Below are 22,339 nucleotides of genomic sequence, written 5' to 3'. Positions count from 1 at the left end.
TGATTACGTCCTGCTTCAACAGGTGCACAGCTTAGTAGAAAGTCTATGGGTCTGTACACTACTGTGTGCACACTTGTACCGGAGCCAAGTTCTTCTGAACAGTGGTTTTAGTGATCAGTAGGGGTTTTATATTTATAATATATATATTTTAAATCTGCTTGTGCTCAACATATAACATCTAAAAAATTTACCAAAATTTTGACCGACCATAGTTTGTGCAAAATGGCTCTCGATGACAGATTATAGTCCTCCAATATGTGTGATCTGTCCAGTTGTGTTTGCTTTTTTTTTAAAACACAAGTGGATCGCCCCCGTAGGGCAGTGGGGTACTCTGTACCGGGTCCTTCGGTTCTCAAGGGCGATGTCACGGTGGCTGACCCGGTCCGTGGCCCTCGGGAGGTCCGTGGTAAAAGGGGAAAGGTCTTTAAAGGGGAAATGTTTGTGACCCCACCTGTGGTATTCGGTCAGGATGACCGATGCTACTTAGGGATCCGCTGGGGTGATGTTATGGCAGCTAGATGGTATACCTTCCCACAGGTGAAGTATGTCCCCAGGGCCTCCCAGTGTGTAGATGGTGAATGGTGTAGGCACAGCGAAGAACGAGGACACAAGGGTGCAGTCTCTTTACCTTTACTGAAGGCTTCAGCATCCACAGTCCAGAGCACCAGATCACAGGGCAGGCAGAGTCCGGCCGGTTTGGAGGCAAATCCAGAGTCCCCTTATCCAGGTGGAAATCAGTAGCCTTCCTCTAGCGCCTGGGTTTTATAGTACCTTACTGCTGAGCCTCTCATAAGGTCCTCACAACTGTTGTAGATGTTCTAGATGTTATGTCTCTCTCTGTCCCCCAGATGGATAGAACAAATCCGTATGACTGGTGGCCTGAGGCTTTTTACAGGGACTCTAGCATGCCCCGGCCCCCACAAGGTGCCACCGTGCCTCCTGGGTATAGGGCGGATCAGTAACTTGAAATTAGCTGTCCTGCCGGTCTCTGGAGGTCATAAAGTCATAAAGGACTGTTGCTCCCTCTGTGTTCCAGCTACTGGATCCTGCGCCTCAGAAGCAGGCAGCCTGTGTAGGGCAGAACTCCTTCTGGTTTCCTCTCTTTTGCTAAGACTTCTTCTCACTCTCTACAATACAGTTAGCTGTTCGTGTCTCTTCCTTAGGGGCTGCCGCACGTGGGGCAGGCACAGCTCCGTGGCCTTCTGTCTAGGCCTCTGACAGGATCCCACCCCTGTCAGGGACCAACTACCTGAGCGGAGCTCAGATAGCAACTAACTGGGAGAAGCCCAGCCAGCTTCTGACCAACTTCCTATCCAGACCACCAGTTTTACCTAATTGTGAAGAGTGCCCTAATAAATAGGAGCATAGCTCCCCCTGGTGGACTGGAGTATGAAATGTATTGTATGTTGGTGTTACCTGGTAAAGAGATCTCCTTTATTGCCTCCAAACATAACATCACTCCCCCTAGAGGAGAATATTACTGCAATGACCAGGACCCTGGGGCGCTGCACAAGTGTAGGAAATGAATTTGGCGAATCAATGGTCCAATGTAAAACCAGGATCTCGGTGGTCGGATAACTTACAAGAACGATCCAACAGATGATTAACACAACGATCATAGTCTTACCTTAATTTTCAGCTTCACACAAGTATTTTAAGTTTATTAAAAATGCAAAAATAAAAAAACTTTTAAGGCTGATCTATTAAGAGTTTTTTTTTTAATCCAAAAATACAAGGGACTTTTCTTCCCTTTTTCTTTAAAAATTGTAAAAATATTTTAGAAAACATATATATTTTTTTAACTTTATTTCCAAAACAAGTCCTCATGTTAAAGAACAAAAAAAACAAAAACATTTTTCCCCCTCGGTGGCATCCACGACATATGGTTTTAATCTATACTTTGTTTACACAATGTTTTTTCCCTTTTTGACCTGGATACATGTTGTTCCATTTAAAACGTTTTAACCATATTTGCCTTTATGTTCTGATGTAACTGATTTGATAGGTAAAAAATTAAAAAAAAATTACCATCTCATTTCCCACCCCCTCCAAATTAATACCATCTCCTGCTTCAGGGGTGTGTACCTGAATTAGTCATCTTTAGTACCGGACAGCTGTCGTTACGTTTACCAATTTTTTAATTTTTTTTTTACATTTTTCTTTTGTTTTTCTTTTTTGCTCATGTTTATAAGAACATCACAACATGCAACAAAGCGTGAAAAAAATCTCAAATCCTGTCAAACCTATTACATTCCCCAAAGCCATACTGAAAATAATTCTAGACGAGGGAGTTTTTCCCAAAAAAAAGAGGCCATGATTGTCATCTACTTGGCACGGCGGCCCAACGTCATAAAAATGATGGAGTGATGTTTTTTCTTAATATATTTTTTTTTCTTCTCTCACCAGTCGAGACTTTATCTCCGATGTAGAATAAATAAATAGACGATTGTGTGAGAAATTGCGCAGTGAGGATGACGGCCAATCAATATCTGACTGTAATGTTTAATGGCGTGAGGCGAGCCGTAGTTCCCGACACTCTGAACGGCTCAGACGAAAGAGACAAAGGCTGGGATTCTTCTCAAAGTCGAGAGTTTCTCAAGACTTCGAGGGATGATCTCTAGAATTACATTCATTAGCAAGTCTATAGAAGTTGTTTTCTAAAGTTTCTTATCTTTATTTTTTTTTAAATTAGCCTTTCGCACAGGGCAGAAGGGCTTTACTGAAAACTGAGATGGATAGATGTTAATGGGCATCTGTCAGGAGGATCAACCCTCTTAAGCCATCTATATGGGTATGTAGGTCATAGGAAGCTGAGTAAAACAACATCTTGATATCTGCTATCCAGTTTCTTATTCCAGAGAAATTGACGTCTTTCTTAATATGTAAATGAACTTTTAAGATCTATGGGCTGGGCATAGATCTCCAGGAGAATCTACCTCCAGGGATCATTACCAGTGTGAGACGTGTAGATCAGGAGAGCAGACTGTCAGTTATTACATGTATCACACTGGTAATGCTTCCTGGAAGTAGATTCTCTGGGAGATCTATGTCCTGCCCATAGATCTTAACAGCTCATTTACATATTAAGAAAAATAAGGATTTCTCTGGAATGAGACATCGGATCGCAGATATCAAGGTATTATTTTATTCAGCTTCCTATGATCTGCAAGCCCATGTAGATGGCTTAGAAGATTTCTTCCTGCTGATATTGTCACGCCGTAAGCGGCATTAAAGGGGCAGGACGGCGTACTGGGACCCGCACCTGTCCCTACCACGTTAATGGGGCCCTGGCTTTCCCTTATCTCGGGGGTACCTATGATGGTTAGGAGGCCCGAGCCGTCAGCGTATCCCTAGGGCCTGCACAGGAGACAATCAGTGACCCCCTCTCCCCCCAAATGAGGTGGACTGCACCAGTGTAATAATACAACAAATAACAGGGTATACAGACAAGGTAACTCAAAGTCTCAAACTCACCAAATGCTCAAACAACCACACAGGAAACACAGAGAAGGGAAGAGAAGGAATAAACTAGGAAGGAAAACAGGTTAAACATGCAACCAAAACCGCAGACACCAATCTCTGTAAATAAACCTCCAACACCAACACTACATTCCTTCAACCTCCAAGCCAGGCAGTAGAACTGATCACTGACAATAGCTGAAGTCAGGACTGGGTCTATATAGAGGATCAGATTACAAAATCCACTTCAGCTGAGAGAGACCCAGCTCTCAGCAACTCCGCAATAAGGTTAACTCCTGCACTGCTGGCACAAAGCAGCCAGGTCAGGATATAGGTGAAGAGCTTCTGTTCACTGTGTGTGAACGAGGCCCAGAGCGCTGCGGTTCTCTGGAACCTCTCTGTCGCGGTAGCCCCGTGACAGATATATTTTCTTTAACATTCAGCCAAGTTGAATATTATATGTATGGAAGAGTCGGGAGAGCTTTTTGATGACTAAATGATCAACTATTCAGCTATGAGAGCCAGCTTTAGATTGCTGTTGGCTGATCACTCGTGTTACCAGTAGCAATCTTTCTGGACTATCTCATACACTCATGCGCACACACACTCTTTTCGACCGATCATGCATGTGTTGTCAGTATTAAGGCTGCAGGGAGACATCTCTTGGTGGCAAGTGATCTGCCAGGAGAGAAAAAGGATCGGCATTGAAATTTAACAAGACCGATCCTTCCGACATCATCCATCTAGAGAGAGCCCGTAGACCGCCATACACACTAAATGGCTAATCAAAAAAATGAACTGTAGTGTAAGTTGGTATGCATGCAAAAGATAGGAGCCTGTTCACACTGGCCATTAAACAGACAAAACCTAAGACTGAAACAAAATGGGCAAATACCCTGTTGTAAGTAAATAAGTAAAAGTAATAGTGTATATAAATAACATAGAATACTTGGTAAACACTGTTTTTGATTAAAAAAAAAAAAAAAGCATAAAAGCCATCTCACCAACAACATGGTGTACCCAAATCAGGATGGTCCTAACCTAATATTAAAACCTTACCATGTGTCAAAGTAACGTTAATGTGAATAAGGGCAGAGCAGGACCTAACATGGACACACAACAATGGAAAGCTATATAAATGTAATGTCCAGCTCAAAGATAGGGAGACCACACCCTTACCTGCGCTGAGTGCAGAAAACTGAAAAGTAGCTGAAAAAAATGAACTGTAGTGTTGGTGTCATGTTCTCCAATGTGTTGGTGCCATGTTGTCCCATGTGTTGGTGTCATGTTCTCCAATGTGTTGGTGCCATGTGCTCCCATGTGTTGGTGCCATGTTCTCCCATGTGGTCGTGCAATATTCTTCCATGTGGTGGTACCATACTTTCCCATGTGGTGGTGCCACTTTCTCCTATTTTGTGGTGCCACGTTCTCCCATGTGCTGTTACCACAATCTCCTATTTGGTAGTGCCACATTCTCCTATTTGGTGGTGCCATGTTCTCCTATGTGATGGTGCCATGGTGTCCCATGTGGTAGTGCCATGTTCTCCCATGTGGTGGTGACATGTTCTCCCATGTGGTGGTGACATATTCTCCCATGTGGCAGTGCCATATTCTCCCATGTGGCAGTGCCACGTTCTCCTCCTATTTGGTGGTGCCATGTTCTCCCATGTGGTGGTGCCATGTTCTGCAGTTTGGTGGAGCCAGGTTCTCCCACAGATTACAGCTGTAAACCAGCAGAACCAGCTACACAACCCTCTATGACCAATGTAGTATGACCCTTCAAACCAAAAATGATTACCCATACTTCATAATCCCTTTAACATAAAATTCCAGTTGTACCTGAATACCGAGGAAACAGAGTAAATAAAATATTGGTGCCCCTTGAAGTGAACCTCACTTAATCCAGCATCCAATAATGATGAATGTCTGAAAATCTGTTTTGGGTTTTGCACATTTACTTTTGTCTAGGGAGCGTTACTAGTCATTAATATTATAGTCCTGACAGAAGATACATCAAGAAAGGCACTTTCCTCATATTGAATTATCCTATCTCTGTCCGGCAGACACAAAGGCCAATTTCATAGGAAGTTAGTTACATTATTTGTAGTGTGGAGGAAACCAGATTACCCAAAGGAAACTCACATGTCCTCATGCAAACTCCATGTAGATGCTACACTAGTCATAATAAAATGCATGAACCATGTACTGGAAGCCCTCCATAAATATTAACAGATAGGAGTCAATAGGATATTTTGTGACCTGGCACCTAACTGGTAGCATGTTGGACCATAGCAGGCGGTTAACAAGGCAGGAGCTTTAGGTTCATCTGCATTCATGGTGCTCTAGGTCACCCCATGTATATTGAGGAGCGCAAATCCATTGCTGCACCTTTTCCTTGTTCTTTCTACCTTGGGGAGTACGTTGGAGTCCAAGACCAAAATATTTACTTGTGTCCATCAATACCTCACTAACGATGACTTTATATTTTGGAGCTGAGCAACAGAGTCACTGAAATAGAGCAAGGATTTCACGTAATATATGCGTGGTATAGTGATTTAAAGCATGGGTTCCCATCATTATAGTAGAGCTGGGTAGCAAACAGTCAACGGCGGAGTTGAACAGAGGAATAGAAGAGCTGCCAAATAATATAGCAGAGCTAGGTTTGTCATATAGGCCAAGACAGATCTGACCAGTGGTATAGCAGAGTTACCCAGAGATGTAGTAGAGTTGGGTTTTCCAGGAGGTTCTAGGGATGAAGCCGTCCATGAAAGCAGAATGGATGCCAACTACCTGAATACTCAGGCTGAATGCTGATGCCCGACCTAGGATTTATGAACCAAGAGAATGTTGTCACTAAAGGGCAGAGGGGCCTGTTGTAGAAGAATGAGGAGGTAGCTCCTGGAACTGGATCTAGGAGAGATAAAAGTGACATGTACTTAGGCCTGGAAATCGGCCACATACATACTGCTATATTCTTATATAGTATGGGGGATCTATATATTTTTGACTAAGTGCCTGTATTTCTTTTTCATACAAATATGTCAATTTTGAAACTGTATTCCACCCCCCCCCCAAAAAAAAATTGCAACCTAATAAAGTATCTACCACTGCGTTCTCAATTTTGATTTTGTAACGTAACACGTATCTGGACCTCCTCATTGAGGTCGGGATATCCTGTCAGTAAACATCCCCCTATGGTCCTGCTGAAAAGTGAGTAGTAAATAGGAAATATCTGTAGGAGATTTTTGTACCCAGCCGCTCAGGAAGCTTTCACTGAATTATCACATACTAAATGGAAGACTTTTTGTTTAGTTTTGAGCATAACTTTGTTCTAAGTGTTCCGGTGGTGATGGCTAATTAGGGGGACAATGACTTCTTAGATGTATTTGAAAGATCTTATCCTTCATGTAGAGTAGATGATTTGTGCATGGAGTGGTTATCAGTATTTTGGATTAGCGTGTGTCCTTGGCATGATATGATAGGCACTCCATGGGACACCATGTGGTGCCATCATTGGCTCATGCATACCATCCTAAAAGAATTTCTTCTTCGAGAGAAATACCTCTCTAATATAATCAATAATACCACATGCCCAGGCATAGGATGGGCCCATTCTTGGTTTGGATAAAGCCTACTGTCACTTATACAGGGATAGATGGCTGTTACGACATTTCTGCTTGGTTTTATGGAAGCCTTTCAGGACCAGTTTGTGGTACCAAAAGGGAAGTTATTATGTACCGTGGATCACCCGCAACTGTTGTCCTGGAAATGAGCAAAAAGATTTATGATACCATTTTCCAGGATTTAGTTTAGTTCTCTGTGACATCCGGACAAGAGACCAGGGCAGTCATCATTTCTGTTACAAGCATTTATGGCCAGGCATCCTTGGTGACTCTTGCACTTACTAAATCTTGCTTAGTCGTGTCATAACATCATGATGAAAGTTTGGGTCCTCGTAAGCACAAGAAGTGCCCAAAATATTATGTGGATAATGATAGACTCAGAAGTGGTCTACCTTGGTCAGCTTATCTCCCACGAAGGACCAAAGTGGACCACGGTGGCAAACATTATTCTCAACCTTGTGTGGTGCGAATTGATTCCAAGGGCCAGCTCCATTGGCCATGTCAATGTTCCACAGCCATCAGACTGGAGATCTGCAAGCCACCTCCTACCTGAAGGCATACGCGGCTTTTCTTTCAATTAGCACGATGTCATATGTGCATCACACCGAAACGATGACTTGTTAATCAAAAGAAGTGCCTTTTTTACTGGGTGGAAAGTTCCTCTTGTAAGCTAACAAGAGGGTTGAGAATTGATCCGAGAGTGATGAGCAGGACTAGGAGAGGTTGACAAATCCTAGTATTTTTTTGATGGCCAGTTTTGACCCCTTTTTTCTTTGTACGCCAGAGATCTGATGCCTCACGCATCTTCTTTCCTGCTAAACTGTATACAATGGGCCCCTTCATGTAATGAAAGCATTCCTTGAACTTCTTAGTATTGTATCCTGTAACACAAGTTATAGATTTTACCGAGGTAACAGCTTAGAGAAACTAGGCCATGGAGCTTTCAGGTCAGGCATGCTAGGAACCTATTAAATGTACGCCCGAGTCCAGATCTCTATCTGTTCCTGTATAACACGGCTATTTAACACTGACATTAGAACATTCTGTTTCTTACAATCCCTACAGAGTAGTTGAGGGGTGGAGGGGCAACGAAAAACAACAAAAACATAAAAGTTCTTATTAATCTCGGCTTATCTTATAAAAATATCATCCTGCGTCCCAGTGCTCGGCGGTTGTTCTAATATAGAAAAGTATCTGGTCTCAAAGCGCGAGTTATCTGGATGCTTTTCAGATGTTTCAGTTCTCTTGAATTAAAGGAATACCAAACCTCGAAATAGAGAAGAAAGAAAAAGAACCGAAAGCAATCCTTGCCTGGTCCTCAAGCCCCATGTACTTCTGCACCTTCCTGAACAAATTGTCTTCTAAAACGCAGGGTCCTTTCACACCTTGGTGTTCTTCAAGTGTTGGAAAGGATTAGCTTGACTTAAGGCCTGTTTTTACCTTCAGTACCAGGCCAAATTTTACAATTCTGGCCAGTCACTTTGTGGTAATAATTTTGGAACACTTCAACGAATCTCACTGTTCTTTGATATAACTTGCATTTATTTGTGAGCAAAAATGAAAATTTGTCAAAAATTTGTAAAATTTTGCAATTTTCAAAATTTAAAATTTTATACCCTTAAACCAGAGAGTTGTGTCACACAAGATAGGTAATAAATAACATTTCCCACGTCTATTTTACATCAGAAAATTTTTTGAAACATCATTTTTTTGTTAAGAAGTTAGAAGGGTTAAAAGTTGACCAGCGATTTTCTCATTTTTCCATCATAATTTACAAAACCATTTTTTTAGGGACCACATCACATTTGAAGTGACTTTAAGGGGTCTATAAGACAGAAAATACCAAAAACTGACACATTCTAAAAACTTAAAGTCCTCAAAACCACATTCAAGAACATTATTAACACTTCAGGTGCTTTACAGGAAGTAATGGAATGTGGAAGGAAAAAATGAACGTGAACTTTTTTTCAACATTTTTTTTAAAGGGAATCTGTCACCTACTTTTTTGTATATAAGCTTCGGCCGCCGCCATCAGGGGCTTATCTACAGCATTCTGCAATGCTGTAGATGATCCCCCGATGTAACCTGAAAGATAAAAAAACAACTTATACTCACCTGGGGGGGCGGTCCGATGCGGTCCGGTCCAATGGGCGTTGCGGTCCGGCGCCTCCCATCTTCATGCGATGACGTCCTCTTGCATGTTTCCTGTCGCAGCTCCGGCGCAGGCATACTTTATCTTCCTGTTGAGGGCAGTGCAAAGTACTGCAGTGCGCAGGCGCTGGGGTTCTCGGACCTTTCCCGGCGCCTGCGCACTGCAGTACTTTGCTCTGCCCTCAACAGGGCAGATAAAGTATGCCTGTGCAGGACCTGCGACAGGAAGCAAGGAAGAGGATGTCATCTCATGAAGATGGGAGGCGCCGGACTTGGACCGCGACGCCCATCGGACCGGACAGCACTGGACCGCCCCCCAGGTGAGTATAATATAACTTGTTTTTCTTATCTTTCAGGTTACATAGGGGGCTTATCTACAGCATTACAGAGTGCTGTAGATAAGCCTTTGATGGCGGTGGCCGCAGCTTATATGCGAAAAAGTAGATGACAGATTCTCTTTAAGTTTAGACTCAAGTTTTTTCAGTTTCACAAGAGTAACAGGAGAAAATGGACCTCAAAATATGTTGTACAATTTATCCTGAGCACACCGATACCTCATATGTGAGGAAAAACTACTGTTTGGGTGGTCGGCAGGGCTCGGAAGGGAAGAAGCACCAATTGATTTTTTGAACGCAAAATTGGCTGGATGTTGTGAATTCTGCTCTTGGGTTCCCTCCAGTGGTTGTAGGTGGGAATGCAGTTGTCTCTGAGTCGCAGTCCTGACCAGGTGTTTCTGCTGATTGCAGTTCTGACTGGGATATTTAGGTGTGCAGGATTCATTAGTCCTTGCCAGTTGTCAATGTTTCTTCTGAAGTGTTGGTTCACTTTCTGGCTTCTCCTGCTTCGTTGCCAATTCAGCAAAGATAAGTGTCTGGTTTTTGTTTCTGTGGCACACAGGCAGTGTGCTTATATTCTGTGTTATTCTGTTGTTTTTCTCTTGTCCAGCTTAGACTGTCTGTGTCAGTGTTTTCTCAGTCTTGTTGGATTCTCTGGAGATGCAGATATACGCTCCACATCTTTAGTTAGATTGTGGAGTTTTTGTATTTTCTGCCGTGGATATTTTTGGAAGGATTTTTAATACTGACCGCTTAGTATCCTGTCCTATCCTTTCCTATTTAGCTAGTGTGTGCCTCATTTGCTAAATCCTGTTTCCTTCCTGCGTGTGTCTTTTCCTCTACTACTCACAGTCAATATTTGTAGGGGGCTGCCTATCCTTTGGGGTTCTGCTCTGAGGCAAGGTAGATATTCCTATTTCCATCTATAGGGGTATTTAGTCCTCCGGCTGTGTCGAGGTCTCTAGGTTTTGTTAGGCACACCCCACGGCTACTTCTAGTTGCGGTGATAAGATCAGGGTTTGCGGTCAGTATAGTTACCACCTACTCCAGTGAAAGTTTTCATGCTGCTCCAAGGTCACCTGATCATAACAGCTGGAATCGAGAACAAACAAAGTCACGTTTGGAGAGCCCCTGATATGCCTAAACAGTAAAATCCTCCCACAAGTGACTCCATTTTGGAAACTAGACTCCTCAAGGATCTTATCTAGATGTGTGGTGAGCAAAAAAAAACCCCAGGTATTTTACAGAAATTCATAACTTTGAGCCATGAAAATAAAAAAACTAATTTTTTTCCACAAAACTTTTATTTTAGTCCCAAATGTTTCATTTTCCCAAGAGTAACAAGACAAAATGGATCCTAAAAATTGTAGTGTAATTTCTCCTGATTACGCTGATATAACCCATATGTGAGGGAAAACTACGGTTTGGATGCATGGCATGGCTCAGGAGGAAAGGAGCGCCGTTTGACTTTTTAAACGCCAAATTTTCTGGAATCAGAGGACACCATGCGGTGTTTGGAGATTCCATGATGAGCCTGAACAGTGAAAACTCCCCACAAGTGACCCCATTTTGGAATTGTACCCCTCAAGAAATGTATCCAGATGTGTGGTGAGCACCTTGAACCCCCCAGGTTCTTCACAGAAGTTTCTAACGTTGGGCTGTGAAAATAAAGAAAAAATTGGGGCTAAAAAAAACATTTTTTGTGGAAAAAAATGTTTCGCCCCAATTTTTTTTTTTTTTACTTTCACTTGGAAAACAGTAGAAATTGCCCCATTGCTATGCTTTGTAACTGTCAGTTCTGCACTGACACAAGTTGGTTAGATCATACACTGCATATGATTTAGCTAACTTGCTAGCGCCTGGTGACCCTGATGTCGTCATGACATGGCAACGATTGGCCCCTCTCAATGACATCACGGGGTGCCGATCGGAGAGCAAAGAGAGCCCCCCCCCCCACATTCTGCCTGCCTTCTAAACACCGTCATCGATATCGATTGCAGCATTTAGAGTGTTAAACTGCTGGAGATCTATGGAAAAATAATAAACTATAATTCTGGCAACACCCTTTTAAACAATCAAATTTAGGTAACCAGAAGAACTAAATTTTACTGATATTGTGCCTTTGATTTAGGTGTCCAAGGTCATTTATCTTACTCATTTTGATGCATTTTCTTTGATATTTCTGTCCTCTGTGTTCGTTCTACTCCATTTTAAAGATTATATCTCCACCCATTCATTGTTACACTGAACCATCAATATGCAAAGACGACGGATCAAACAGGACCACACACGCAGCGGTCACGTAGCTTTGTGCGCTGGCTCTGTGCCCGTGAAACCTAATATTGATCATGGTGTGTGACAGCGTAACATACATAAATAACAGGTAGTCATTGGGCGCAGTTGTTTACGAGCGAATTATTATAATTTTTTTTTTTTTTTTATGTAGCATGAATCACAAATATACAAAGCAAGACAATGTGGAAGCTTCCGGGCCTCTGTGTAAAATCTGTAACAGGGACCCCACCTACTATGTGCCATGTATAATGCTACTGTCGAGACAGGTTTATGTGTTATAACATGTATACACCAAGCCCGATTTCAAACATTTATGACATGGTGATATTTGCTCGACTTGCGGAAGGATCCTCTGAAGTGCCGCCATGCAGGAGAAAAGCTAAAGAGATCTCTGCCCCTCCACAGAGGTCAGATCTCCTCCAAACATGTAGTAAGTTATAACATTATCTGATAGGAATAAACCTTTCAAAGACATTATTCGATATCTGGATAATTAGCAAGTGACTTTAGAGTCACACGCTACTTGTCTTTGCAAAACCATAGTTAAAAAGTTCACCGATCCTCAAAATGAAGGAGTTGCAGCTTTAGCTAATTGCGTTGTCACGACTTAGCCTATCCACAAGATAGATGATAACGTGAGAACTTCTGGGGTGCCACTGATCCCCAAATGCGTTTGATTGGGGCAATTTCTGCACATGCGCACCAGCACTCCATTTACTGTTTATGGGACTGTCGAAAATAGTCAAGCACATCTTCTCAAAGCCAGTGGCCAGAAGCAGGAGCTACATGGCCGTTTTATATTATCGGGATCATCAAAGAGGACACATGCAGAGAGTGATAATCCATTCTGATGATCACCAAGTGACACGGCTGTAGTGTTCATTTTTTTTCTAACGAGGCATAATCAAGGGCATTTTAGCCTCTGTCTATAATCGAGAATGTTTCCAATTGCTGACAGCTAGCAGAGCTCTTCAAAATGGCGCTCACTTGAAACACAAAGGGACAAAATTGTCAAAAATTTAATTTATTTTCAAAAATTAAAATTGAGCTCTAATTGGTGGATCTGGACAACAAAACCAGTTCTTCATTTAGGCAGTTTTGATAAATGAGGCTAATTCTATATTTATAATTTACAGAACTTCTCATTAGACAATGAGTAAGCCTCAAAAGTTATGAAACCCTGTCACTTGGCATAAATAGGTAATTTTTAATGTGGCGTAAAAGCCACTGTTCTCCTGAATTCGGCGATGTTTTTCTTTTGTTTCTGCGCCTTTCCGTTCTGGAGTTATGGCCCCTTCTTTTCTGTACATAAATGTAGTCTTGTTAGCCAAGTGGGTGTCGTCCTCATTTATTCTTTGTGGGCATCTCCTTAAGGGCCACGCCCACTTAGCTATAAAAACTAGATTTACATACAGTGAAGGAGAGGCCATATCTCAGGAACGGAGAGACTCACAAACTAGAGAAAAACATCACCGGATTCAGGAGAATAGCGGCATTTACACCAGGTAGAAAAATTACATATTTACGGCAAATGACAAGTCTACTTTAAATAACATGTTGCTTTGTTTTTATGGCTCCTTTAAGAAAAACTTGAGTATGGATAGAAAATAACCGAGGAGTTTATTCTGTTAATGAGGGAAAGACGGCATTTTTTAGGGTCAGGGATAAAGTTGCATTTCGCGCTATCAGTCATAACCTTCAGTTTGGGTATTTCCTGTTTTGTTGTCTATGACTCTGTCCAGGCTCCGGCTCAAGTTTCAGATATTTAACTTTTCCAGATGATCCAAACTAAAATGATTATCCGTTCTCCTTAAAAGCAAACTGGTTTCAGAGACTATAAAGCATTAGCTGTGTTATAAATTACCATTATATACTTCATTTTTCTTTCTTTTTTTAATTTGGCGAGAATAGCTAATTAGGAAGCATACATTATTCTAGATCCAAAAATAGAAAATAATGAGACCCCCTCGCAGCGCTCCTCCACTGTAGCCTCCATTATTGAAAATGATGACGCATCTACAGTAGCCTCCATTATTGCCACCCATAAGAGATCCTTAAACAATGCCAACAATAGAAGCTAAAGAAATGACCCCCCCAAAAAAACATAGAAAAATGTCCCATAACAATGGGATGACCATAGCACCCTCATAAGAAAGACTATCAACCTCAGAGATGTCCTCATAGATAGTATACAGGGCAACCTGACTAAACTAGTGATAGAGAATTGTCATCCTGTTTGGTGACATCACAACTAGACCCCACCATAAAATTAGAGTATGGCTTACATCGATTGGGCTGATTGCTGTTGGTACTTTTGGCTAAGCCAAAGTACCAGAGTATACCTGGTATACAGAGTCAATTAAAGGACACGGATTCCTTCATTTCAACCCTCTGGTGTCTTCAGGTCTAGTTTTGTAGTCAACAGAACTAGATTACTGACACAACCAGACCAAACCCTGCAACAAGACCATGTTCAAACCAAGCGCTAGTGCTCAAGGCACCCTTGGCGTGGCTGAGAAGTTGAGTGCACCATGCCAAGTAATTGTTTTCCATCTACCTTGACCCCACATTTCCTTGATTGGTGGCTCTGGCCAGATCAAGGCAGAGATAGATGGAAAATACGAAGGTGGGAAGGCCCACCAAATTTCTTAGCCACGTCAAGTGTGCACCGAATGCCTGTGTTTGGTTTGAACAGTTATTTTGTGCTGACAGACTCTCTTTAAGTACCCATAAAGTGTTATAAAGGTGCCTATGTATGTTGGGGTAGAGAATGGCCATCTTGACTCTATCTGCTGAGATATCAGTAGTACCAAACACAAGGTGGAGGCTCATGATGGTCTTCTCTTATATAAGGGATGGAGAGGAATGACACAAAAAATCCTATGATGGGGGATCGAAGTACTTAAATCCAGCACTATGAGGTGTAGACAAAGCAAAAACAATGGAATTCTTCCCGAATGCTTTTCTGTTGGACAGAGTATGTCTTGAGCTTTCTGTTCTCTTCTTGAAAGGCCATTTTAGAGAGGAGGGACTATGTTATTTTACATCTCCCTTTTACCTATTGGAAAAAAAAATCATGATCTGGCGACTTTGGCATGCATGTTAATATGAGATTTGTGGTGGATCACTCTGGGCTTGACCAGCATTATTATTATTATTATTATTGTTATTATCACCACCAGAGATTATTATTTCAGGTTGTGAATAAGTTCTGTCTTGACCAGGTTAAGAATGAGGAAGAGTGGGGGATATGGTAGAGGAAACATTTGATATTCAGTCAAGACAAAATGTTAGGGTGACGAGATAAGGAGCTAATAGATGTAGCTGTCATCAGAACATATACGATATTGAGTTGTCCATGACCAATGATGGAGAAAAGTCAAAGGACCAAGGTAAGAACCAGTGTGGCACTATTTTTACCAACCTCTCCATAATCTCTCCGTTTGGCCAAGTGTGTATGTGTTCTGAATTCAGAGAGTGGAGTAAATCCCTGCTGGACACCCTTTACACTGGTTTGTCGAGAACAGAAGGATCGGGTTTTGACATTTAACATTTCTGATCCTATTGTCCCCCAACATCATCTGTCTGAGTCTGAGAGAACAAATACATATTATATGGTTGGCCCGTCTTTTCAAAATTGTCAGGTTCAGAAGACCTTACTCTAATATCTGTGGTGGGCCTTAAAAGCCCCCATGCAACTCTCACGACAGATGATTTCTCGGGAGAGTAGGATTGACCAGTTGGATTTTCAACGCCCATCTTTTTCTTTTCAAGGGAGATAAGCTACTGACAGTGATATCTGACAGCAGCTTTCTCCACTCTGGCTATCGAAAACTCTTGAATGCTCTGCCGTGTCGAGAGCTCATGTGTACGGAGAAGTTGGGAGAGATAGCTGTCTGTTGAACAAACATTTGGCCGACAGCTATCATGTGCGTAAGGCCTTGGACAACTAAAGAAGAAAGATCAGGAGGATTCTGGAGAATGCTGATCAAATTTGAACCACAGAGTTGGAACTAAAACCTCTGGTGGAGCCTCCAAACCACCATGCCATACAAGGATCCCCAACCAGTAGATCGAGAGCTCCTCATTTGTTGGCAGCTCCAAGAGATCCTACAACTCAATCCTGTTGTGTCCAGTTGACTTTAAGGTAGACATATCACCACTCGAACAAGCAATAAAGACTAGGATAGGAGCTTGTATAACTTAGTCATAACTTTAACAGATATTTTTTCCTTATAATAATAATTTTGGCTACACAACACAAAAAATCCAAAAGTAGCTTGTGACATAAAAAAAGGTTGTGGACTTCCAAAGTAAAACCCACAGAGGTCTGACAAGTCAAGGGACAGTTTCTAAGTTATTGCTACTTGTTTGTGGGTGAGAAGATGCCAGAAAAGAGGGTGAGGTCAAACAAAGAAAGAAAATAGAAATGCGAGGAAATGGGATCTCAATATCTTGTGACTAAGGTCACGGGTGTGTGGGCAAGGACAATATAAAAGGTACGGATATGTGACTGTGGGAAAAATTGTTGATATTTCTAGGAGCAAAGGAGATGCTAGGAATGTATGGGATACATCAGCTCATCTATATGTTTTGGTGGACTCTAAAAAAAAGTCTTTGTAAAATGTTTAAGTATGATTTGTTTGGAAAAAGTAAGGTTTTGGGATTTCTGGGCTGATGATTTCTCTAAAACAATCTTGCACACGGCATGGCAATGTAATAGGGCTGAAGGACTCTCGTAAGCACTGGCCTCCTAGAGTTTTCGTGGAATGCGAAATGGTATCTATGGGGTTAATCGTGGAATGTTGTCCCAAAGTTCAGAGAGGCAGCCTCAAAAACCTCACAGGAAACTCTCTAGTTCTTGGTGCTGATCTGGCATTCAGCATCCGAAAGTTAAACTAAGCACTGACAGGACGGTTTAGCTAAACACAGAGCGGACACAAAGCCTTTCCCTTTTCTGGTAGTACTTTAATATGATCTCCAGAGTGGAGGAGACAAGCCTGGTCTTTGATGTTCTGCACACCCCTGTGCCTGCTCAGTGATACCTAAGGCTTTACTTTAGAGCTGCTGGATTACAAATCACAGAAGAAGATCCACAACTGGTGAGTTTGGAGTATTTTTTTTATTTTATTTTTTGGGGGGGAGGGGAAGAGGGGATTTTCTTTAAATATAGATGAAAGGATGCAGAAGACCTACTGGAGCAGGGTGTGGGAGGAGGCATTGATATCCAGATCCTACTCATATGGCGCTATTGGTGGGATTGATCATTTTTCCATCTCAATCTTGCACCCGGCAAGTTATTTTATTTTTTAGTGCATATCTATTAACTTCTTTAAGGACATGGCCTTAATCACAAAAACACAATTTCCTTGCATTTCGAGTGTCGATATAGCTGTAGTAGGGCATTGCTTTTTGCAAAAAGACTTGTCTTCTTTACCACCTACTTTTTTTTTGTCATCGATGCCTTAATCACGGTACTTCTTAGCCTTTACATAAATTCTGAGGCATACAGAAATGAGAGACATTTGCTTGGATGAGTGCTCAGTGCAGTATAATGCATGTGCAAATTGAGTTTGTTTTTTTATTTTAAGGGTGGATCCGCTAAAAAAAAATGCCACAAAAATTGCCTCTTCCTATCTATTTCAATGTTAATCCACTTTACTTTTCAGATGTAGAGTTTTTGGTGTGTGTTTTTTTTAGCATTTTTTTTACACTTCAAGTGTGAAAAAATGCCTGTTGTAAAAAAAAAAAATGTATTGGAAGCTTAACATGCTCCAAGTAAAATAAAAAAGAATGGAAAAAGCACTTCAGGGAAAAAAATTATTCCAACACCTAAAGCAAAACTCTTTAAAAATCCCATCAGAAAAAGAAAAATACGAAAAAAAATTAAAAAAGAGCAATTCCTAAAGTGTTTTCCAATTGAAAAATGTAGTTTTTGAATGAAGTCTGCACATATCCCTTAGTATCCTGCAAAAAAAAGCCTGCCCAATTTAGGAAAAAGTAGGTTCAAAAGTTATTCACACTGTCTACAACTTACTTCTTAAACTTTCTGACTTCCTAAATTGAGAAGTTATCCCTGCAATCTAGGATTGCCCCGGTGTAATGCGCTTCTTATAGATGATGGAAGGCTTTTGGTCAACCAATCATCTCTATCACTCTCAGCAGTGGGTAGGAGCTTGTTCTTTACTTGTGACAGGCGTGCTGATGCCCAGAGCACAGGCAGGTGGCTCTCCTGTGCCTTAAGTCCCCCTACATATTAGACTAATGTTAGCCGAATTTGCCAATAATGATGGATTTGACCGTCAGTCTAATGTGTATGGGAGCACCAGACTGTTGTTGGAGGACTTGAGGATCCGATGTGTCCAATTTTGGACTGCTGGTCCTTTTGTTTCCCCTGAGATAATTCACCACCAAAAATTTCCGGTGGTGGCTCTCTCTTGGAGAACATGGGAGTGCTAGGCCGACCAAGTGCTTCTGTTGATATATGAATGACGGGCAGGAAGGCTGCTGGCTGAACAATTGACTGAATCATTGCTTGGATGACAGCCATCTAATGGCCCACATCTGAGGCATTCCATGATCTATCTGAGGAACTCCAGGATCCATCTGAGGCATCCTTTATAGGCACTCTACGATTCATCTGAGGCAATTCAGGATCCAGGTGAGGCACTCCAGGGTCCATCTGAGGCACTCCAGGGTCCATCTGAAGCACTCCAGGGTCCTTCTGAGGCACTCCAGGGTCCATCTGAGGCACACCACACCAGGATCCTTATGATGCACACCACGATCCTTCTGAGGCACACCACAATCCTTCTGAGGCACACCACGATCCTTCTGAGGCACACCAGGATCCTTGGAATGATCTACAATTTTTTTAACTTCTGACAAATGTTTTGAACATACCCTGATATATGATGATGTCTGGCAAGGCATTATGGGACAGGCAGTAACCAGAGCCCTTGCTTGTAGATGACAATCTTTGTAATCAAGGCTACGTCCACTTGCTCTACAGAATTATTGCTGTCTTATTGACTATGGTGGTTTTCAAAGTCTTAGATCTACACAGACTATAAGGATAAGTCTTTTGTCTAACATTTGTTTCTTTTTTTTTTTTGCCTTTAAGATTTCAGCTCAGAAGTACCAGCGGCCGCCATGGATGACTTTGAACGTCGCAGAGAGCTCAGGAGACAGAAACGAGAAGAAATGCGCCAGGAGGTCGAAAGGTAACGTCAGAATAAATTTGTGAGCTCCGCGCTCCTTATGTTTGAATTGGAGGGTTCCCATATCTGGAAGTCATGGTTGGGCCAACTCAATATCCACACCAAGACTGAACCAGCCATGTTGCATTTCCAAACATGGTCAGAAATAATGATTTGCGACGTCTACTTTATGTTGGTCCAAATACAGCATGTTAGGAATGTAAGCCAGAGCGGGGGATGCTATTTATAATTGTATATCGGTGACATCATGGTTCCCTGTGGACCCATTTTATTTCTCGACAGGAAACATTTCTGCAAACGATGCCAAGTATTGGCAAACATCTCCAAAAGAAGGAAATGTTGAGTTTTATTATAATAGGTACCGTGCATGCAAACCGAGAAGCAACATTAAGAGGTCTCCTGTGATGTCTGACATTGTAAGATGGTGGTCTCCTCATATGTATCTATTTATTTTCTTTACTCCGGTGAGGTTTTGATTCATAATGTCGTGTCCAGTTGTGGTGGACTATGGGGTATTCTATACTGTAGCCTAAGAGTAAAATCGGTAAGAAACCTCCCAAAATCTAACATCTGCCTTTTATAGAAATATCTACTTGCCAACTCTCCTGGAAAACTCCGGAAAAAAAGGTGGATCTCCAGGACTTCCAGAACAGTTGATAAGAACCATTGAAGTCAACTGGAAAGTATCACTTTTTAGGAAACGTTTCTTGTGCATAAAGCCAAGATGCTTTATCATGAGATAGAGAAATAGATAGATTGCAGTTTATTCCCACCGTGTTTCTAGGTGGAACGGACCTCTTCCGATCTTTGTTGTGGTTCCCTTGAGGAAGAGGTCCATCAAACCTAGAAACACATTGTAAATAAACTGAGGAAGAGGTCCATTCCACCTAGAAATGTGTCAGAAATAAACTGAAGAAGAGGTCCGTTCCACCTAGAAACACGTCGGAAATAAACTGAGGAAAAGGTCCATTCCACCTAGAAACGCGTCGGAAATAAACTGAGGAAGAGGTCCATTCTAACTAGAAACAAGTTTGGGAAAAAAATACAATCTATTTCTTTTCATATGAATCTTCTGAATTCTTCACCAGTAGAGCAGCACACCAACATTTCTCCTTTTTGACATTTATTGCTAAAACTTATGGATCGCCCCCACGTAAGGGCAATGGGGTACTCGGTACTGGCTCCTTCAGTTCCCTCAACGAGGATGTCACGGTGGCCCGACCCGGACCGTGGCCCTATGAGGGGCGCCCAATAAAAGGCAGAGTTCGTAGATAACAGTAGTGTTCGTGACGCCACCTGTGGTATTCGGTCAGAGTGACCGACGCTGCTTAGGGGTCCGCTGGGGTGATGGAATGGCAGCTAGATGGTATACCTTCCCACAGGTGAAGTATATCCCCAGGGCTTCCCAGAAATGTAGATGTTGATGGTGGATGGTGCAAGGTGCGGTAAATAACGAGGACACAATGGGTGCAGTCTCTTTACCTTTACTGAAGGCTTCAGCATCCACAGTCCAGAGTGCCGGATGACAGGGTAGGCAGAGTCCGGCCGGTCTGATGGCAATTCCAGAGTCCCCTTATCCAGGTGGAAATCAGTAGCCTTCCCCTTGCGCACAGTAACATAGTAGGTCCCTACTTGCATTAGCTACCATAAGGTCCTCACTGTTTTTACTTCTCTCTTTCTGTCCCCCAGATGGATAGTACATACCCGTATCATGGTGGTGTCCTGATGCTATTTTATAGGGACCCTAGTATTGCCCCTCCTCCGCGTTGCCACCTTGTCTGCTTATGTGTTTAGGTCGGACAGCCAACTTGGAATTGACTGCGCTGCCGGTCTCTGAAGTAAAGCGTAGAGTCTATTACTCCCTCGGTGTTCCGGCCACCGGATCTGCGCTTCAAATGGAGGCAGCCTGCTTCTAGCTGGTCTCCCACTGATGTTTCACTCCTGTTGCTATGACTTCTGTGCTCACTCACTTCAGCACACTTCCTTTCGTGTCCTTCTTTCCTATTGAGCCGCTGATGTTCTTTCCTTTTTCCTCTGTCTGCCTGACAGGAATTCCCTGGGCCGAGCCCAGTCTGCTTCTCTCCCTCTCCTTCTCACTCCGACTCCTGACTCCAACTCCCTGACTTCCTAACTAACCCACCAGTTTTACCCTATGTGAGGAGTGGCCTAGTGAACAGAACCCTTAGCTCCCCCTGGTGGACTGGCGTGTGAAGTGTGTGTGTGGCTGTGATACCTGGCAGGGTGAACTCCTTTGGTGCCATCAGACGTAACACCGCTCCCCCTGGTGGAAGAACGACATTACTGCAACGACCAGGACTCTGGGGCGCTGCATTTAAGTATGTAGTAATGGGTCTTATCTTGTGACATCTAGACAACCCAGACAATCCGAAAACAGATTAAAGGCACAAAGAGGTTATGTGCAGGGGACTGGCTTGAGAAAGGAGGAGAAGCTCTGGATAAAAACTTTACACAGCGTAGTCAGGACATTGCTAAAAGTTGGGAAGTATGAAGTAGTTGGTCTTATTTTGTTGTAAGTCAGACAGAGCCCCCACAGTCCACATGTAGAATAAGGGGTGTAGAATTTGCCAGAGGCGCCTGGTTTGAGAAAAGAGGAGAAGATCTGGAGAAAAACCTTAAACCGCAAAGTCAGGACATTGTTAAAAGTTGGGAAGTATGTAATAGTTGATTTTATTTTATAGCAAATCAGAGTGGACAGAGTTCACATGCAGAATAAGGGGGAGTAGGAGTGGTCTGGAGGGGTCTGGCTTGAGAAAAGAGCAGGAGTGGTAGACACAAACTTTACACAGTGTAGTCAGGGCATTGCTAAAAGTCGGGAAATATGTAGTAGTGTCTTATTTTGTTGCATGTTAGACAGAGACCCCAGAGTCCTCATGCAGAATGAAGGAGTGTATACGTGGTCTGGAGGGGCATGGCTTGAAACAAGGGGTATGGCTCTGGGAAAAACTTATGAAGACAAGTCAATATCCTCCCAGAATGGCAGGCATGTTGCCATGATGACTTGTTTTATGGCAGACTGGCATCTCTGGACCACTTAGGCAAAAGAACCAGGGTATAATCACAGGCTCTCTAATTTCAATTAATAAAGGGAAGCTATCATCAGAAAATTAGCTTTTGTTTAAATCAACTTTTTTTATACATTTATTTTTAAAACATGTTTGCCATTGTTTTTTTTTCATATCACGCTCTTTAATAATAAAAAAAAATGCAATTTTGCCTTTTTCACGTTAGTTATTCA

The 22,339-nt window shown here is 42.3% G+C and overlaps 1 protein-coding gene across 4 annotated transcripts in view; it reads left to right on the top strand.

Moving 5' to 3' along the window:
* The window catches only part of CALD1 (caldesmon 1), a 148,813-nt gene that overhangs the window by 61,017 nt on the left and 65,457 nt on the right, over positions 1–22,339 (top strand). For 3 of the 4 annotated variants that reach the window (XR_011320665.1, XM_069763402.1, XM_069763397.1), the window contains exon 3: positions 18,987–19,086. Coding sequence is in view for 3 of the 4 variants with exons in the window: in XM_069763402.1 (XP_069619503.1) it covers positions 19,016–19,086 (71 nt within the window). In the remaining variant the exon portion in view is untranslated. Of the gene's footprint in view, positions 1–16,864; positions 16,966–18,986; positions 19,087–22,339 lie in introns of those variants that run through there. The other variant, XM_069763398.1, reaches the window with a different exon arrangement.

This window comes from Ranitomeya imitator, chromosome 4 (genome assembly GCF_032444005.1).
Source record: "Ranitomeya imitator isolate aRanImi1 chromosome 4, aRanImi1.pri, whole genome shotgun sequence".
Taxonomy (NCBI): Eukaryota; Metazoa; Chordata; class Amphibia; order Anura; family Dendrobatidae; genus Ranitomeya; species Ranitomeya imitator.
Note: the sequence above shows the minus strand (reverse complement) of the source record. Positions and strands in the feature narration are given on the sequence as shown.